The sequence below is a fragment of the Lupinus angustifolius genome, chromosome LG12 (genome assembly GCF_001865875.1).
Source record: "Lupinus angustifolius cultivar Tanjil chromosome LG12, LupAngTanjil_v1.0, whole genome shotgun sequence".
NCBI classification, from domain to species: domain Eukaryota; kingdom Viridiplantae; phylum Streptophyta; class Magnoliopsida; order Fabales; family Fabaceae; genus Lupinus; species Lupinus angustifolius.
The window spans coordinates 17,309,960-17,330,299 of NC_032020.1; the positions used below are offsets into that span (position 1 = coordinate 17,309,960).

At 30.4% G+C, this 20,340-nt stretch overlaps 2 protein-coding genes across 5 annotated transcripts; both read right to left on the bottom strand.

The window, feature by feature from the left end:
• Positions 2,763-5,597, bottom strand: LOC109361722 (VAN3-binding protein-like). The gene is made up of 8 exons (XM_019607258.1): positions 5,309-5,597; positions 5,159-5,230; positions 5,002-5,070; positions 4,264-4,621; positions 3,607-3,774; positions 3,452-3,501; positions 3,201-3,249; positions 2,763-3,089 (listed from the first exon to the last, which is right to left on the bottom strand). The coding sequence occupies exons 1-8, from the start codon at positions 5,498-5,500 to the stop codon at positions 2,878-2,880; spliced, it is 1,170 nt and encodes a 389-aa protein (XP_019462803.1). The 5' UTR covers positions 5,501-5,597; the 3' UTR covers positions 2,763-2,877.
• Positions 10,593-11,901, bottom strand: LOC109361745. 4 transcript variants are annotated; one of them, XM_019607284.1, is made up of 2 exons: positions 11,671-11,901; positions 10,593-11,231 (listed from the first exon to the last, which is right to left on the bottom strand). In XM_019607284.1, the coding sequence occupies exon 2, from the start codon at positions 11,224-11,226 to the stop codon at positions 10,651-10,653; it is 576 nt and encodes a 191-aa protein (XP_019462829.1). In that variant the 5' UTR covers positions 11,227-11,231; positions 11,671-11,901; the 3' UTR covers positions 10,593-10,650. The 4 variants fall into 4 exon arrangements, with proteins under 4 accessions (XP_019462829.1, XP_019462831.1, XP_019462827.1 ...); XM_019607286.1 differs by having other exon boundaries at positions 10,593-11,238; positions 11,670-11,901; XM_019607282.1 differs by having other exon boundaries at positions 10,593-11,221; positions 11,675-11,900.

Below are 20,340 nucleotides of genomic sequence, written 5' to 3' on the forward strand. Positions count from 1 at the left end.
TTATAATAAATATATATTTCTTAACAATAAAACTATTGAAATGTCTCCACCTCGCTAGTATATTATGATGGAATGATAAAATTGACAAATATTAAAAATATTGAAGATTGAAATGACATTTTTTATTTGGAGGATTAAATTAAAAATAAGACAAAAAAAAAACAAAATAATATTTGAGCGATTATTTTATATAATTTTTTTATAGAAGTTTTCAAAAAAATATATTTTAATTTCTTTATTGAGTAGGTGCAAAAATAATACCTGTTAAAAATTACATATTAAAAAAACTTTACTTCCAGAATATTTAAAATCACTGACTACATAACGCAACAATAGCATATCCAAAACATCCGAGTCAATAATGAAAATAGCTTGATACTATGTGTTAATTTTTTTCCAATTTGTTATTGTTAATTTTATTCCAATTTGTTATATATATATATGAGCAATATTTATTTAATGTTTTATTTCTTCATTTTAGTACATTTCTATTTTCTTCAACCACACTTCTTAATAAAAGAAAATTAATATCAGATATTTCATTAATATAATAAATCATTGCATTTTACAACTGTAAAAATGTCCAAACATATAGTAGTAGCATAGTAAATTAGGATTCAAATGTCCACATCGAGTCATTAAACTAATGTGAATATGAGGTGCTTGAGTGGGTGGAAGGTCCTTCTAGGGATGGTGCATGAATGTTTGTTACATTTATATGTACAGCGTTTGCATCTATGCTTGAGGTTCAAGGTGAACAAGAAATTAAAGAAGGTTCTTCATCAGATCTAAGGAATAAACAAAGGAAAGAAGCAACACTGCATTTAAGTTCAATTAAATCTTGGGTCAGGAGTTAGATAGACTTGGCGTCAATGTCCATAGCTGACGTGAAAATCCATGGTCCCTAGCCTCTTCTGGTTTTGGAAGCTCCTTCATATATAGTTTGTAAATTTTATGGTGACAAAATTTAAAATAAACAAGGATCATGTTAATCAAACTTTTGTTAACGAGGATAAATTAAATTAGAATACCAAGTCCATTAATTATTCATGTTTTAAATTCATCATTTTCTATACAACTACATTTTTTTATTACTTTTTTGGGGTACATTTTCTATAATAAATTCATTAATTATTCATGTTTTATTACTTTAATTACATATACGAATAAAAATAATTTTTAAGCTTTTTAAATAATATTATAACATTACATAATTTTACTATTTAAATTCTTCTTGAAATTTGAATGATTTTATCATCTGAAATCTCCTTGAGAAAACATAACATTATAAAAATATTTCCAACAAAGAGGAGATCTAAAGTCAATTTCACAAGTCAGATTTAGGTGAAAAACTTATTGGAGTCAGAGATAAAAGATTATTGAACCAACTAATCCAGTCAATCTTGTTCCTAATACTAACTACGTCTTTGTCCTATGTGTGTTTTTGTCAAAAAAGAAGTTTGGGGAACATATGAAAACAACTAGCATCCACGATCGAGATATAAGAAATGGGTAGAAGAATAATAATTATTAGTATTATCCATGATTCGTGGATCCCATGCAGATTCAAATGGATGCGCATATGGCGTTGGATTTATGTGATATGCAACCAATGGTACTTGTGTTTTTAACGTTTTTGAACACTTAGGTTGGGTAGGCTTCGATGTTGCTCATGAGAATGGGCTTAAATATGAGGCAATTAGTTATTTGCATCCCAATCCCAGGGAAGTCATAACCCGTTATTCAACAAGATGATTGTTGGTGCATTTCATGGCCGAGTGTGAGTAAAGAAAACAAAAGGACCGAAATTGGTTCCCCACAAGATAAAATGGACACACTTTTAATCCCTAATGTATGTATTGCGAAAGAGCTGCTCAGAAATGGGTTGGGCTATGCACTTCTTGAAAAGTCTCTGTTAATTGCTCATGATTGGGGTGAGAAACATAATCTCACTTAAGTGAACTGTTAACTTATACATGGATATGTTACATGCGTCAAATGAAAATGAACTAAAAACAATAGGAATAAAAGTTTATTTATTTTTAATTGAAATGTTATTAACATGTTTTCATGTGTTTAAGGTAACTTATGAAACATGATATGAGTCAACATGTATCTATTCATGATCATGTACATATGTAGTTCCATGCGTCAATGATAATGAACTAAAATAATAATAATAAAAGTTTAAATTTTTTAATGACATCAACATATTTTCATGTGTTTAAGATAATCTATGGCACATGACATGAGTCTAACATTCGCATATATGTTACTATTGTTACCGTTCTCACTGCCTTGAAAAAAATCGTCCTGTATCTTGTGTTATTAATGTTTCTGTCTATTATTTTGTTTTGGTTCCTTTTATTACCACAACATCCATGCCCTGCCTCATACTAGTTGTCTTTTCATTCCAAAACCATATTCTGAAGTCTTTTTCCATTTTAACAAATCTGGCTGGCAAGGATGATCTGTAACTTATGGTAAGAAATAGAAGACATTAATATAGGAAAGATTATTGATGGAAGTACACTTTGATTATTTTTTGGTGTAATCTCCTGGATTTGGGGTTATGCATGTCATATAAGTTCCAATGTTATCGAAGGATAATAGTGTAAGGGATACATAGCTATAGTAACAATCCCAACACTGACATTATCTTGGTTCTCATTAAGATATTTGTTAAGCAGGTTCTTGATTTGATGTATAGCCTAATAGCATGGTATATGTACAAATTATTTTCTTTTGCTAGAAGACTGATCAAAGATAGTTTGAACTTAAGCAGCCAGGGGCAATAATATGCAATAGTTACAAATATTTTGAAGTATAAAGATGAAAATGGATACACAAGGTAGGTAACTGCTGATAACATGAATTTCAGTAAAATTGCAGCTCATATTTGGCGAAAGAAGAGGAGATCCTCAGCATATGGTTGATTGTTGTGACCCATGTTTTATAACAACGATAATCGTTCGCCATATCTAGCTTGAAGTTGCCTCCTCGGGTCCTTAAAACAATCAGATAGCATGTATCAGCTTCATTAGTTTCTGAATCTTTATACAGCTGGGCGTGTAGATTCAGCACAATACCTAAAGCCGGTGCCGTAAGCAGCAAGTCATTGAGGTTTCTAAGTTCTAATATAGAAATCAAGAAAGAAGAATAAGAGAAGAATATATGAAGGATTAAAAAAAAGCACTTACTCTCCTTCTTGCTTTTAAATAGATTTTGCTTCCTCATCATTAGTACAACCTGTAGGATTAGAGTGAGCATCATTGCATCCAGAGTTAGAGAGCCAAAAGTATAGCTACTACAGCAGCAACACAAGATTTAATTCCAGTGCCTAAATTAATCCTAAGTTCAAGCATAAAGGGTAAAGATTTCAAGTATGCATGTTTGTGGACATGTTCAATTAAAGGGTGCCAATCGGCATAAAATCGTTCATAATTCTAACCTTGGCTTCACTGTTTAGGATAATACACACTGATCTCGGCATATACTTCCCTGTGTAAACAAAATTGAAGCAAGCATAAATAAGAGAAACAAAAAATGCTTTATAAATTAGACATAATAAGGCTTTATTATTATCATTTTATTGCACTCTTGTACCTTCTGGTGTTTCTACATATAATTCAGCACCCTGTGCAAGAATACATCTCCCTTTTTCGAAGTCAAAGTCCAATTCATTGTTGTCTTGAATGGGCAAGAAGGGAACTCCCCCATTCAATTTGATCTTGCATCCTGATCTAGCTTTAAGTGTGGCTGCTCCTTTCAGTGCTGTAGTTAACCAATAGTTTTTAATAAGACCACTAGACCAGAATCAGACACTTCTCAGTTCTCAAAAGGAAGTAATATTTCTTTTTCCTCAATTATCTGTTTCTTTTGTTGGGTCAAGTGGTACTTTATCCTAAAAATATCTAGACAGATACCAACACAAAATCAAAACATAGTCCTAAAATTAACTTTCTTTGGGGGAGTATAAAACTGAAGAGCTCTTTCATTTTACTCGCAGATTTTTAGCTCTCAAATCTGTTACCATATGATGCATCTACAACCCTCTCCAGTCCACACACTATAAAATAAGAGAAATTATTGTGTTTTCTGAGCAAATGAAGTCTCATACTCACTACTGTATCATTGAACTTGTGTCACAATAGTCATTATTATTTGCTACTCTAACTATATTTTTAATATGATAATCAAACTACTAAGAAACTCATAAAATAAAAGTATTTAAAAGATGAGTTTAAATAAACAAATCATTACATGTAGCAGCTGCAGCAGTGAGAGTTAGGATATGAGTTGCACTTGTGCCACTGATGGCTGAGCCAATTACACTACCAAGCTGCTCTTTCTTTATCCCCATTGCTTCTGCTACTTTTGCACAATGGGCTGCTACCAAGGCAGAAGCAGAGGCTATCGCTGAATCTTTGTCTTCATTGGACTCATTTTCTGAATTCTGTGCAGCAACTGCAGCAAGAGCAGCTGCAACCCCTGCAATGGAAAGTGCTGCATGCATCTCTGCTCTTTGCAATCTCTGTTCTTCTTTCCTTTTCAGCTTTATTTCCTTAAACCATTTCTTGATAGACACACTTTTCAGCGGTATGATCTGTTTCCATGACATCTGCACAGTAACGCACACTATTAGATATATATATATATATATAGAAATCATTCATAGAATCATACTTTAAACTTATTGGAGAGTTGGTTCATGACACAATATTAGAACTTATCTCTATAATGCAATAGTTCCAATATTCTGTTCTAACATTAAATTATCTATCTCTTATTTTTTTTTAATGATACATATGGCTCAAACAAATAAACATCCTAAAATACAAAGAGACAACAAAAGTTGTCCATTATTTATTGTATATAAAACATAATCCATAATCTGATAGTCTAGATTTTTACATTTAGATGACCATAAACCTGTTGATGTAAATTACTCAATTAGAACTAGCATGAGTGAACCTGTTTTTTGAGAGAAAGATTACGTACCAATTTATTTCTGAAACCACTGTTGTAATTTAATTCAGGATGCATTGCTTGCTGCATCCATATCCATGACTGAAAAGCAGAAGAAAAGAAAGAAACTAATGATAAAAGGTTGTATCTTAATTTGGACTATAATATTTTATATTGAGTGGTTTATTACCTTCACGTCATTAGTTTTCCAACCTGGCAAAGACCTGAAATCTGCATCATCCATTCTAGCACTCTTTTCCATCTTTTGAATGTTTCATAAATATTAGATATTGAATGTAGAATATATAAATATTGGAATAGTTATGGAAAATTTACTCACAGTAAGATGATCATTAATTATTGGGCTAGCAGGATCCAATTGCTTCATAGTGTTATCAACTAGAACAACTGACCCATGTTGTGGCTGAGGCTGTAGAGTTTGTACAGCAAAGTTGCACCATGCATGTGATAGGATATCCATTGTTTCAGGATATGCATCTGAAGGAAATAGATTAAAATCAGAAGAAGCCATAAAGATGTGATATTCAGAACGCAAATTATGTTGGAGATGAATTGAACAAGAGGAAAATTCAGCTGTGTAGTCTTGGATATGAAAATAGGTGTAAGCAAGCATGCATAATGCATGCATATTTATACATGCTAAATAATCATGATGTCAATAAAATACAATAATTTGCAAACCCCACTATAGTGGAAATTTTGTTACAAAATAACTTTAAAATTTATTTTTAATTTAATTTGAAATAGTTAAATATATCTTTTATTTCCCTTTTAATACGAATATAATTCTTGTAATCTTCCAATCATGTCTAAATTCCTACTGGTTGCTCTTCATCACATTTTATTGTGTTTTTTATTCCTTATTCCTCAAATAAAAAATATCAATGTGCTTTACTTACACAAATTACTTGATTTCTATTTCTTCATGATGTTGTTTTTTTGCCTGAAAAATATATATTATTTAAAGTTAGAACACGCATAAAAGTACAAAGTTAGTACAGAATGTATGGATGAAATAGAACAAAAAAAAAAACCACGATTTCACATTCACATATTCTAAGTTGAAGATAACATCATTTCTATTATGTAATAAGCAAAATGAATCTCCAAAGTTTTCCATATTTTCTATGATTCATCATACCGGTGCATATTAAAATGGAGTTTTGGATCTAGTGATAAAAGGATACTAATATCTAGCAAGTTGTAAATAAGTTGTCAAAATGAACCCCACTAACCTTCTTAGTTTATGCTTTGCTTTGTTAAAAAGCAAATATCAATGCCTTATTTGAGATTTCTCTATTCGATATATTTTTTATTTCATGTTTCCTCCTTTTTGTACTACAACATATACCATTTTTCCAACCAAAAAATGCAGTTTACCTAACACAATGAACTGAAGGTTTTCACGGGACTGTATCGATTCTAACATATAAAATAAAATAAGAGAAATTAAGAGGACAGAAATCAAGTCGCTTCATGTGCATCATTGTCATTGATCATATTGACCCACGATATGAAACTTTTAATCACAAGTAGAGGGACACTGATTCATTCTATATAGATATTTTAGAGTACAAGTTGCTACAGTCCAATCACTAATATCTCACTGTACCCAAAATGTTTCTGGTGAATGGGGATAGGAATTGTAAAGTTGTTGGACAAGTGCAAGTTGGCGAAAGAAACAACATGAATTTTATAATATTGTAAGTTTCAAATGTGTATTATTTCTTCTTTTGTTTCCCTTTCATTATTTCTCTTACAGGGAGTAAAGTCCAACCCCCAAAGAATGTTGAGCGGATGATATAATATATTAGGATATTAATATATCTCGATACATTCCAGAAGGAAAGGGCCTTTACACTTTAAATAATTGTATATATCCACTTATAAAGTGTTATCGATTTGAACACTAATGGGACCTATTGAAAAAGTTGATTTGCGAACAGATTGTGATTGTTAGAAAACAAGGCCCAAAGATTAATCGAATAAGGGATAACACATGCTAGTCATAATACACCTTTGTAGGATAATATAGTGACTAAAGAGACCCGTTCCTTTTGACTCTTTGTTGGGAGATTTTTATTCATGAGTTACAATATTTATTTATGGGCTAAGTGAAAGAAACATATAAGTGAGTTTAACACTACATCTTGATCCAAAACCTTAAGACATTAGGTTTATGGGTCCATCCATTTATATGTTTTTTATCTCATTCATTGCACAATATGAGACTTCTCCATTCACACTTAGAATACCTGACACTATTAAGGAAAGACATTAACTTAAGGTAAGGGTGATGTATATTAAAAAATCAAATTAACGAATAGCTACTTGCACGAGGAACAGAGCTTTCTTCAGGGCCACCACTCTGCATCAATATGGAAAAAAATGTACAAAAAGTCGAGGGCATTATAACCTGGCATGCTCGTGGGCCAGTGTTAGATGGAAAAAAGTAGACATTTATAATTGACATTTGTGAAAGGAGGCAGCTAATAGTTATCATTATGGATTAGCATTTTTCATTATAATAATTAAACCATTGATTAGCATACACGTTAAATGATAAAAGATGAAGAACATGCAGCTATCTTTGATATGAAAATTAAAAATTGTCGCCTATAGTGATTTTACCCGATTGGTGGTTAATTTTCAATTGTTGGTGGAGAATGTATAGAGCATGAAAAGCAAATAGAGTATTCAATGGTATATTGCATGCAATACATATTCTAAAATATGATGATTACGGAATGACATCTAGTTTACCTTAGGAGGAAAAAAAATATATGCATTTGATCATCATTAATTTTTCAAAAAAGTAACTCAAATGAATAATACAGTGACTATATATAAATCTTTAGATGGACATTACATAAATATTATACTCCGAATAATATTAGTCGTGATTAATTGGACTAACAAAATCAATTTGGGATGAATTTACATGTAAATTAATTATTAAACATGTGCTGATATTTCAAGTGATGGAACAAATAATATTTAGATTTGAAATTAAGGTACTTGGGTTATATGACGATGGAGATGAAACGTAAGTTGGTTCACATATTTGTGGGGATCTGGAAGCCGTGTGTATCAAAGAATTTTATATTCTAAAGGCGACATAAATATATTCACAAAATAAAAAATATACTATATTCCATATAAACTATCTTATTAATTATTGATGTAAATACTAGGAATATTCAACCATCACAAAGAGTAAACCATATTAAAAAAACCTATGATAATAGAAAATGAAACATCCAACACAAATTTGAATTATTGTATCATTCAATATTCATAATATATCTTATTAATTTATAATTATGAATAGTAATAACGCAGCGATAGTCGGTGTATACTTTTTTCTGATTTTATAATTATTTATTCATATTTTAGAATGATTGATATTTTCTCATTTGTAACATATAAAAAATAAAAATATATCTTTCTATAAGTAATCAAACAGTCTTCAGTCATTCATTTATCATGTAATTTACCAAAAATGAGATCTTTTATTTGTCCACTAACCATTAGCAGCCAATATTATGTTTTGAGTGTTAAGTGTGTCACAAAGGTTATTTTTTATGGAGAAAACTTAACAGTGACTTAGTGGTAACTTGACATTTTGAATTTTTTTCATCAAATTATTAGGGTACTGTTTACTCTATTTTTCCATCAACCTTCACATTACCTCTTTTGAATTCTCTTAACCATTTCAGTTCTTACAAATCATATACTTTCCCCATAAAATATTACTCATTTATATTCATCAAGGTTGATTTCTTTTATTTATTTTTCATATGTGTTCACCTTCTCCTTTGTTTCCAATGTTTTTGGTCACAATTTATTATCATCCTATATAATAATAATAATAATAATATTTAAATTTCTTATGCATGATGGATCTGATATTGGATTGAAGTGTGATCAAGACCATTGCCTTCTCTACCTTGGAAACCAAGCCCAATACCTATCAGCCACAACTCTTTAATGAATAGATTGGAGAAATTGGAATTGGTTGAGTTGCCTCTTGTTTGGATAAGAAATTGGAAAGTTGTCTCGGCATTACAGAATCATATATACTATAATGCAGACACTTAAATCCATTTTTGAACAGTAGCTAGCCTTAATTAACATCTGAAGGATTTCACTTAACTACTGGAGAGACAAATTAGTGATTTCATTTATATATTTGAGGGTAAAAATGTTATTATATTACATATGAAAGATAAAAGTGTTAAATCATACAATTTTATTCTTTTGTTTTTTATACATTTTTCTTTCCAAGTACTAGACAGGATCATCACCCCACCCCATATAGTCCATAGACCTCACCAAACTTTAGTTGATTGGCATTTGGCAAAAAATTAAACTATGTATTAGGACTGTATATGCTTTTCATGTAGATAATTCCAAAAGTAAAATCTAATGGCCACTAGATCATTAGAGTGTTCTTTTATAAGTGCCCAAGGATGCTAGTGGGCATGTAATAAAGTAAAAGCTCTCCTGTCTTAACAACACGTTTTCATGGCTACTAATTAGTACCGGTTAATTACTGTAATGTCAATGCCACTTTCACGGTTAATCAATGGCATAGTCTCGTGAAAGCAAAATGTAAGTTACAAACTTTTATCCTAACTGTTTATGATCTCATCCTTAATCAGATAGGAGGATCCTTATCTAAGAGGACAGTGTGTGAAAAGACTTATCTTAGTTCCAAATTCGAAACAAAACGATAAAGAAACTTCATTATATAATCTATACTAATTATAAACTGGCCCTTGACATAATGGTATAGCCTAGGGGCGTACATGCCTTTTTTTTGGTATAATTAAGATATACTCTCATCCTATTAATAACAAATTACTATTTTTTAAGATGTGTGGTTGTTCTTTATAATAAATATGATTTTTGAAATCGAATATTTTACTTCTTAACATATTTTGGTATTTAAATAATCCTTATATTATTGGATCGACGTCTTATTGAGTAATTGAAAATTCAAATTAGAATTGGAAGCAAGTTCAAATTGCAAGTTGATAAATTCTAAAAATAAAATAATAAAAAACTACATGTTAATTAATAGTTAGCAAACTGTTTGATTTGATCTATGTTGTCAAACATCAATTTGATAGCTTTGTATTACCAATTTAGTCACCTTTGGTTTGATGATTATACCATTTACCAACTCACTAATTCACAGTGATGAAAATAATAAAAAAAGATTGTAATATTCATGTATTTAGATAATATATTATTTTTTATTCATCTATAATATTATTTTTTTGAAAAGTTAATAATAGTTCAAAAAAATTTGTAAATCATATATTGATTGTATATAATACTTTTGTTTACATTTTTTTTTGTGAAAAAATAAAGTTGGACATATCAAAGATAAACACACATGTAAAAGCTAATTTACTATACATAAGTTTCGGACAGCAAGATAGAAAGCTCAGCTTAATTCGATTGACTTAACTTACTTGCATATATGTTTTCCTCTGTACAATGCCTCATTTTCTCCTTCACTTCTAGCTTGCAAATAGAAATTAAATGTGAAGAAATTAAATGTGAAGAAATTAAAATATAGTATAATCAAGTTTTTTTAACCTCTGTGGATGATGATCGATACATCTATATTACATAGAGATATATAAATAATTACGATGGATTAATAAAGAGCTCTGAGGCAGTGACAAGGCCTCTCATGACTTCAACTTGAGCTCGCAGGGATTGAATATAATCTAGGGTTTCTTCAACTAAAGATACATCATCTATAAACTCACCACCTGGTATCAAATTCTTGAGCCTCCTTGTTCTCTTCTGAACTTTCAGCCTTTTAGCAATACAACTCGCTATCACCCTTTCCTTATTTGATCTATGGACCATTCTACGGCTTGTTCTCATAATTTTTCTGCTTCTAATAACTCTTTTACTGCAAGACGGTAACAAATTGTTCAAGTTTTTCTTTAACACCTTTTCAGTGTGATGTGGTGATGAGTCTAATATGTATCCTGTTAGGACCTTCTTGTTGTGGTCTCTGGAAGGATTGGAAATAAGGGCCTTGCTCCAGCGCGTGGTTTCGTCTCTGGTTGAAGCCATGGCTAAATCTGCTGATAGCTTTATGGCATTTTTTCTCTCCACCATGCTCATGTTCTTCTTTTGAGAGCTATATTTTCTGAGATCTGTTATCCATTTCCGGAGGAATTCTTGCTTGACTGAACTAGAATTTCTCATTCTGTAATAAAGCTAAAAGAATGGTTTTTAATAAGATTATATCGTGTTTATTTCGATCCTAGACTATTGTGGAAGAATACAAAAGGGATTATGTGGTTGCAAAACCACTAAAATCATAATATCACAACCTTAATAACAACTGTATACCCTAATTTCAAACGAACAAGAATCATCTCATCCTATATTGTATAGAAAAATGTTACAAAAACAAAAAGAAAATCAAAATGATATAACATTTTTATGTACGAAGAAATAACATTTTTGGTATTGAAACGAATTGAAGAGAATCTTATTATTCATTTAAAACTTTTGCTATAATTAGATTCATCATTATTAGTGAATAAAATATAGGGTTGTACACGGCAAAATATACTGATATATACACTAGTTAGGGCTCTGTAGCTTATGAAATTGGAGATATTGATTAATAAACTAATGCATACCTGACAAAGATTCTTGTAACAGAGTAGAAGATGGAAAAAGATTTGCTGGTTCACGCAGTGTTATATGATAGAGAGAGAGAGAGAGAGAGAGAGAGAGGGAGAGACGTGAGAAGAGGGAGAATGTGAGGAATTTATGTGCCAGAAAGAGGAGAATGGTGGGGCTACAGAGAAAGACACAGCACATGCTGGCACATGGAGTCCCTGGCCCACTACTCAAACCCTAGAGAATCATTTTTAAAATAAAGCAATATGTAATTAAATATTAATAACAACAATCATATTTCTTTAATTCATGTCATATTAATTAAAAATATATTATAAAAAGAACTGAGTTAATATTTGTATTTTGATGGAGTAGATTAGCTTTTGTTACGTTAGTGAACATGATATTAATCATATGTTATATCACATTTTTATCAGTAGTTTATGTATTAAAGTATTGGATTAGTTGGAAAAAATAACCACTTCATATATTTTAAAAGATGATTTTTTTAAATATCATTTGAATGAAAGAGAATGATATTTTAATATATCAAGATTAACTCAATTTGGAGGTGACAAAAAAAGATGCGCACCCAAAATTAAAATACATGAGATGAAACTATAAGAGGGTGAAGAGGTTAAGAGTCATTTGCAAGTATAGTTTTAGAAGAGAATAAAGAGAAATGAAAGACTTCAAACTCATCTTATAAGTATATTTTATGACTCTCAAGCTTTTCATTTGTCTTATTTCCTGTCCAAACCCAAATTGGAATCAAGAGGAGTCCACTAGTTTTGTTAAAATATTAAAAGTTTTTAGAATATAAGCAAGATATATTAAGAAAATATTTTTCTTGTTATCATCATGTTCAACGAAAAATTAATTTAGAATACTTCAACTGTGGGAGACTTCCTTAAAGTGTAATAATTAATGAAGTAAATATATCTAACATGCTTTAACCATGAATACATTTCCTTTATGAAACACAATTTGCTTGAATTGGTGTTGGAACTATTTGTTTTATTTAATCAACTCCTAATATCAATAATGAGAAAATGTATATAGTATATATTCATGATGTAAGAGTTTTATATACAATAGTATATTAATTATCATTTATTTTTAATCATATAAGCTCTAAAAAAAGTAATATAAATTAAGTGAATTATAAATAGTGTACTGTTTAAAATTTTCACAATTGGTAGTGCATAAATATTGCATTAAAAAATAAATATAGAATAATTGTTAATATTGTTTCGTCCTACTGCCACTACCCATAGCTTGCTTGATTGACACGACGAGTAGCTTAATAATCCTAAAATATATTTCGGTTTCATTATTGTTGCTCTTGGCAGATAGGAAAAAACAACATTGATTTGATTTATAAATAATATAATGTATATATTATAAAACTTTTGATGTTTACATTTGTAATTAAACACGACTTAAGAATTCAATAAAGATATAAATTTTAACTACAGTGATTAAAATAACTTCATTTAGTACATATTGCAAATCAAATTTAAAAAGAAATTGAGAATGATGAGGCCAAAGAATGAGTAATAAATAAGTATATAATTAAAAATTAAATATAGATATTAAGTTTGTATAAACTCAAGAAATATGTTATAACATTAAAAAAAACATCTAAATTCTTGAAATGAGAGAGTAATCACTAGCTACCAATATAGAACTACAGGACTTGGCATGAAATGCACATCTTTCATTTAAGATTGGCTAACCCTTAACATACTTAGTGCACGAGTAACATTAAATTAATGGACATAAATGGTGATGATGCATTTACAATTAAAAGAATTTTATACTAACATTTCACAAATATTAAAATCTTGAATTATTTAATGACTAAAATATCTATATGCATGAGGAATATGAAGTTGGTTTTGTGTGGAAAATACTTTGTCTCTGATAAAAGCATAACCTAGTCTGATGATGATTTTTATGACTGCAAAAAAATTCATTTTTAGTTGTGGGTTGTGAAAGTATCAAGGAAATAGTTATCTGAATATTTATCATATAATAAACGGAATCATAAATTGAAATGCAAATAAACAACGACTATATATATATATATATATATATGCTGCCGGTTTGGAGGGGCACTGGGACTATGTACTATGTAGCAAGGTCAAAGAGGCGAGTTTGTTTATTAAGCGTGCGAAGTTTATAGACAAAAACTCAATGAGTTAAAGTGTTTGTTTTGATTAACAGAATCATACTCATTTTTTTAATTGGTAATCCATGATGACCTTGAATCAAGGGTAAGTTTGGTCGCTTTATAGACACTATGAACGCCCTCTCATTCATCTTTTTGTTCAAGCAAAGATCTTAACAAATATTTGTTTTATTAAAATAAACAGAGAGAATCTATCTGTATTCTATATATATGTTCTATAAACATCTGAAAACCTATTGATGCAATGTACGTATGGCATGATTGCAGGAATCCAACATTTATTTATTTCTATTTTTTGTTGTTGCATTGAGAGCACTTATCTTCCCGTGACAGATCATTAAAATGAATTTCATCTCTACTAGATTAATTGATACAAGTTTGTATTGATTTAATCACATATATCTATATTCAAGCATATAGGAGTGATATATTGTGGCAAGTATTTATTGAATGGAGATTAGTCATGGTTTGGAATGGAGATCTCATATTTTACTTGGTAACCTTATCCAATTCAAAAGTGTTATTTAACTAAAAAAAATTATAAAACAAAAATTAATATTCTTATATTAGTTTGTAAAGTTTGATTAGTTATGAAGATGATAATATAATTATTTTAAGACAAATGTTCTTTATTCCTAGACACGGATTTTTAAGTGCATTTAGGGTGACCAAATGTACATCCAGGGTTTATTTCAAAATAAAAATTACTACTTATAATTGCACAAACCCATAATGAAAAGCTTACAACAAAGAAAATTTTACTTGCATGTGATCCAACAACTCAACTAACCACAATAGTGCATAGAAGACACAACAGAAAAAGAAAGGTCAAAATAAGAGAATTCAAGAAAAGAAAATGGGATTTTGAATTTGCATTCAAGTTGCATTTAATGAAAAATATATTGGGTATTTGAATAAATAATCACAAGTAATGGAAAAGAAAGATCAAGATATTATCAATGTTATGAAACTTAATTAAAATAATAAATCAATGATTAGAGACTATATAGGGATGATGAATGAGATTCTCTAACGCAAGAGGTAATTTATTTTTACAATATGGTAGACATTCACATTCCTAATATGAATGTTGATTTTTTTCTAAATAGTAAATCGGGACGTGAAGACAAAGTGCAAGCTATCATAATATAGAACATCATTACCATGTTCAATAATTTTATACTATATAGAACTTAAGAAACTTATTAATTGAGAATAGAGCATATTCTAATTTGGTTTTTATTTTATATCATTTTAGAGTAAAATAATTCTATTAATTAGTTGTATGTGTACAAATTGATGATGTAAAAAATGAGTGTCTAATTATTAAATGATCGTAAAATTGGGGTAAATAAATTGACTAAGCCTTGAAATTTGAAAACGTAAAAGAAATAAAAAACGAAGAAAAAAGAAAACCTAAAACTACAAAATGTATTACATGAAGGACGTAGTAATTAAGATTTAGCATGATTTTTTATAATTAAAATAAATGACAACTACATACAATTTATAGATAACACAACCTTGCTATTATCCAAGAATAAAATATAACAAGAAAACATAGCAGTTCTTCCATTTATTGCATAAATTTAAATATAAATAAAATACAACTTTATTATTATTCCCTCCACACCCTAAAGAGATGTTTGCAAAGGCTTAACCTTTACCTTCACCCTCTATGTGGGGCGATTTCTTTGTCTAAAAGGTCATAGATAAAAGATAGTTTATTTGTGGTTGAGTGTTTAGGAGCTTTATCTCTTTCTACACTCCATACAAATTGGAAACACACCTCAATACCATAACTTTAGCTTCAAGTTGAAGTATGTACTTTTCAATGCGTTTGAACAAAGTGTTCATGTTCATTCCCTGGCTCCCAGGAACTGTCTTCTGAAGCTGTCGAAGCTTCTTTTGTAAGGAAGGTTTCAATGCATTGGAGTTCTTATTTGTTAAACACAAAATCACCCTTTTCTTCCTTCCCCTTACATGCAAGCCCCCTCTTGGCCATGTCAAAGAACGCCTTGTCCTCATTTTGAAAGGAAATAGGAAAAAGAGAGAGAGAGAAATAGGTTATAGCTAAGGAGTTGGAGATGGTCTTATCCTTGAGAGCTTGATAGATGCTTATATAGGCAAATATTAGTTTTTATTTTTTTTTATTTTTTATATCTCACCTTATAGTCTTGTCTTTTTGTATTTACTTAACTTCCTATATGTATTGGCCCTTTGGCCTTATCTCCATTATTAATTTCATTTGCATTTATCCTCTCCCTTCTCTCTTCTTCTCCTCCTCTCCCTTCTCTCTTCCTTCCTATGCAGCTGATCTAACAATAGCAAGTATTGTTTATAAGAATCAAACATTTGAACTTATAATATTTATGGGATCTTACACTACTGGGTCAAAGTATTGCATATTTACGTGAAAGTTATAAAGTAAGTTGTGTTAGTTACATTAGTACTAAATGACTAAACATATAATACAGACCCCATAACATATTTTATAACTTCAGTAATTGAGCAGCACTGGAAGGTTTAGTCAATTTTACATGGAGTGAAATGTGAAATTTATTACAATTTAGAAATGCATGTGTCTGTTTATAATTAGAAGCAGGGCAATAATGATTTTTGCATACATATATATGCAAGCAATCACTTTCACATTTGTGCTCGTGCGTTGCCTCGTGTACATTTTGAAGGATTGGCGGAAATCAGAGGAAGGAATAGGTACTCAAAGAGTGGGGATATGTCACATTTGATGTCCTATTCAATAAAAAATGACACTTCAAAATTATAAAAATAAAAACTATTACTTTTACACTTTTCAATAAAATTTTATTGGTTTGGGTAATGGAGACACCATTATTTTGGACAGAAAATCTCTATTCGATACTCAAATGGGATGAAGATCACATATCCCAACTTGATATTCACAATCTTGTTTTCCATCATTCATATCTAGACACATGGATTTAATATTTTATTTTTATAAAATAAAATTAAAATAAAATATATTTTTTTATTTATTAGCAAAGAATGATTGGGTCGGAACACAAAGACAGGAATTCTAAGGGAGAGAGAGGATCCGGTTCCACTCAAATGAAGTTACCATGTCTGATCTTATCCGTAACTTCAGACTAAGAACAAAATAAAATACTAAAAATCAAACTATATGGATAAGAATGAAAATAAAACTAAAATCATAGATCATCTTAAATATAAGAAGGTACATGATAATTTTGAGATAACTTTTAGCTTTATAATACAAAAGGGTCGATGCTTTGTATTAGAATCGTGGTTGATTCAATATACAGCAATGTTCATTAATAAAAAAATAATAGTGAGAAACTGTGATTATACAATCTCATTGCGAGAGACTTGAAGATAAGGACAGATTTCAATTCAGCTGATTGAGTTTATATTCAATGAAGAAGGAGTGAATTAAGTCATTCATAGACTCTCTGCTTTTCTTTTGGTGTCAGTATCCAAAAAAGTACCCTATCTTATCAATGAATGTATATCAGGACACATGAAGGTCTTTTTCTAAAATTGAGTGTATCAGAAAAAAAGCCAAGTCACCAGCCTAGGCCAGATATAGATTGATAGTGTACATACTGCATTATTATTGCATTAAAAAAATAATGTCATTGGATTCAAATCCTATTTATACAAGTTATCAATCATTGTGGCTATATACAGCTATACACAAGGTAATTCATATTGAACAAATTGTAGTTAAACTCTGATGCAGTTATTGTATCTATAATTGGCATTGAGGGCTTCAACAATAGTGAGTAATATTTGTGGCTGAAATATTGGCAATAACATTGGATCTGAAATTTAAGGTAAGATAAGGGGTGTGCATATAGCTTTCTAGGGGCCTATATTAGGGGTTAGGAGCGTTTTTTTCTTCCACGCTTTCTCTTTCATGGTAGGGGCTGTAGCATACAATCATAGGCAGTTCAAAAGAGTAGTCATTTTCATTACACGCATGTGGCTTCCGGATTTTCTGACTTCAGTTCCCCCAACAATCACCACAAACTTTCTCTCCATCCATTTTACAATATAATTGATGTTGGTAAAAATCTCAAGTTCTTTGCATTTTAGCATCAGGCACTGGCAGATACATTATTATTTGTATGTAACATAACTAACGACTAAATGAACATGAATTTCATAAAATGTACACTGGTCTTTTTGGAGATCCAAATCACACGTTGTATTGTTGCAATCAATAAGTTATTGCAGCTAAGAGGAGCATGGAGCATGGTGATATATATGTATATGTGTACAGCTAGCTTTGTTATGAATGGACAGTGGCAGACCAGCTATATATGATGCTAGAGTTGCAGCAACCACTACGAGATCCTCGGGGGTTTGTTATATTATAAAGTTGCTAGCTGGCACTAAATGAAAGAGACATTTCGATCACCTCCTATCTTGTATAGTCAGATTTTTCTCGTGCATGTTAATGCTCCACTCTTAGCATGCAGCTGTACATCAAATTTTGTTAATTATCATATCTTTCATTTTATGGCATACTTATCATTTATATATATATATATACACCAAGGTATACTTTCACATATGAGTAAAGTAACTAATCCATTTCGGATGTACGTGACTATCTATCCCAATAAGTTTCGCTTACAAGAATCGAATATTTAATTTTTGTTAGTAAGACCTTACAATACTAGGACTTAGACAATCCTTAAGAATATAGAGCCTCTCAAACACTAGAGGAGGCAGAAGTTAACAAATTTTCTTGTTCATGTATGTTCACTATTTTCGTTCTTGCTTTTACCCATCAAACTTATAATAAATTGTGATGAAAGTGACACTACAACTTCCACGCCAAGAAGAAATATCACAACAGCAAAAAACGTAATTAACAGTGAACATTACAGACACTTTCACTATCTGCCTCCCAAAAGTACTACAAAGATGAAGAGGAAATGAACTAAAGTCAAGAATATATATATATATATATATACATGCACATGCACAAATTAACATCCTGTCAAGTTTGAAATGAAAAACCAATACAACTATTTTTTTGACTTCAATTGCGGTAAACTTGTCCAAATTACTACTGTAAGCAAACCAGCTTCAAAAACTTAGGATTGAGCATTTTGATATCATCCTGATCAAAACACTACCTATTCAAGATACAACAACCAAGGAGTTAATAATGTCCATAAAATGATTTTTAAGATAGGTTCAATCACAGGAATGACGAACAAAAAACACAGGACTATTACCACTCTGGCTAGCTATGAAAGTGGTCATGCTGATTCAGTGCCTTCCCCATTTCCACTTAATAATTCGTTATTATCCAAATACTTCACTACTGAAAAAGAGTTCCATCACAATAATAAATCATACAGTGAATTTTACCTGTCAGATGATTATCCAATGAGAATTACAATAATATAGAAAGAGACATGGCCTGTCCTCATGTCACTAGTAAGGATCATCTAGAATTTAATGGTTGCCAAAGAACATTTTAAAAGCAAATCCATTCACCAATCTGATCTTAGCAATTCTTATTTAAAATCCAACTCCATGTCAAAGCTTAGCGGAAAACGAAGTTCAAACTACTATTACATTAAAATAGCTCATACATTACACGAAAAGCTTATCAAAATAAGTTAATACAAACAATGGCATACAGAGGGTTCTATCAAGAAAAGAAGGACAACTAGTAAAAATATTTCGAATACTTTTAGACAATCATAAATATAAGCAGAGTTACAAGTATTCGAAATAATTTTAACTCAGAGATATTCTGAAATCTCCTTATGCTATATCAACTTGCCACAGTATATCATCCATTAAATCCATCATAATTATAAAATTTCCCTGTCTCATCCTTTATCAGGAAACCGATAAATCTTATTATATGTTATACAATGTCCACCTTAAGATGCAACTCATTTTCAGCAACCAATGGCAATATCAATGATTAACATAATTAATAAGAGTTTAAAATCTGTGCACAGTGTATACATTTTAAATCCAATTAATAATGAATTAAAATAGTTAAACTGGTAAGTTAATGTTTTTATGTAGCAGAACGTTACTTGAAGTAGAAGTTGAGCCACAAATTTGATACAGTGTGCTTCACAGTTTTCTTTGGGTCCCTAGTTTGTTGGGAGATCTTAGTCCATGGGTCACAACATTTCTCCATGGGCTAAGTGAAATAAGCATAGAAGTAAGTTTGACAACACATTTTGACCCAAAACCTTTAAGGCATTAGGTTTATGGGTCCATCCACTTATATGTTCTTTAACTCATCCATTTTTTGCTCAATATGGGACTTCTTCATTCACACTTGGAGACCCAACATGGTTAGCATTCCCTAAATGATTAATTTGTTGGATGACTTTCATTGTTAACCTTCTTGGTGAAATTCCATCCCTATCATTCCACTGTGCATTCCCTAAATGGTTCAGAATTTTAGTAGATATTTGAAATATATTATTGTATGAAGTATTACACCG

What these genes read in the sequence shown, in the direction of transcription:
- LOC109361722 (XM_019607258.1), bottom strand. Translation starts at nt 5,500, where the DNA reads ATGGCTTCTTCTGATTTTAATCTATTTCCTTCAGATGCATATCCTGAA. An exon ending in TAATTAATGATCATCTTACT is followed by an intron (nt 5,231 to 5,308) that starts GTGAGTAAATTT and finishes AACATTCAAAAG; the next exon opens with ATGGAAAAGAGTGCTAGAAT. An exon ending in GTGGTTTCAGAAATAAATTG is followed by an intron (nt 4,622 to 5,001) that starts GTACGTAATCTT and finishes GTTACTGTGCAG; the next exon opens with ATGTCATGGAAACAGATCAT.
- LOC109361745 (XM_019607282.1), bottom strand. Translation starts at nt 11,853, where the DNA reads ATGTGCTGTGTCTTTCTCTGTAGCCCCACCATTCTCCTCTTTCTGGCA. An exon ending in ACTCTGTTACAAGAATCTTT is followed by an intron (nt 11,222 to 11,674) that starts GTCAGGTATGCA and finishes TTACAGAATGAG; the next exon opens with AAATTCTAGTTCAGTCAAGC.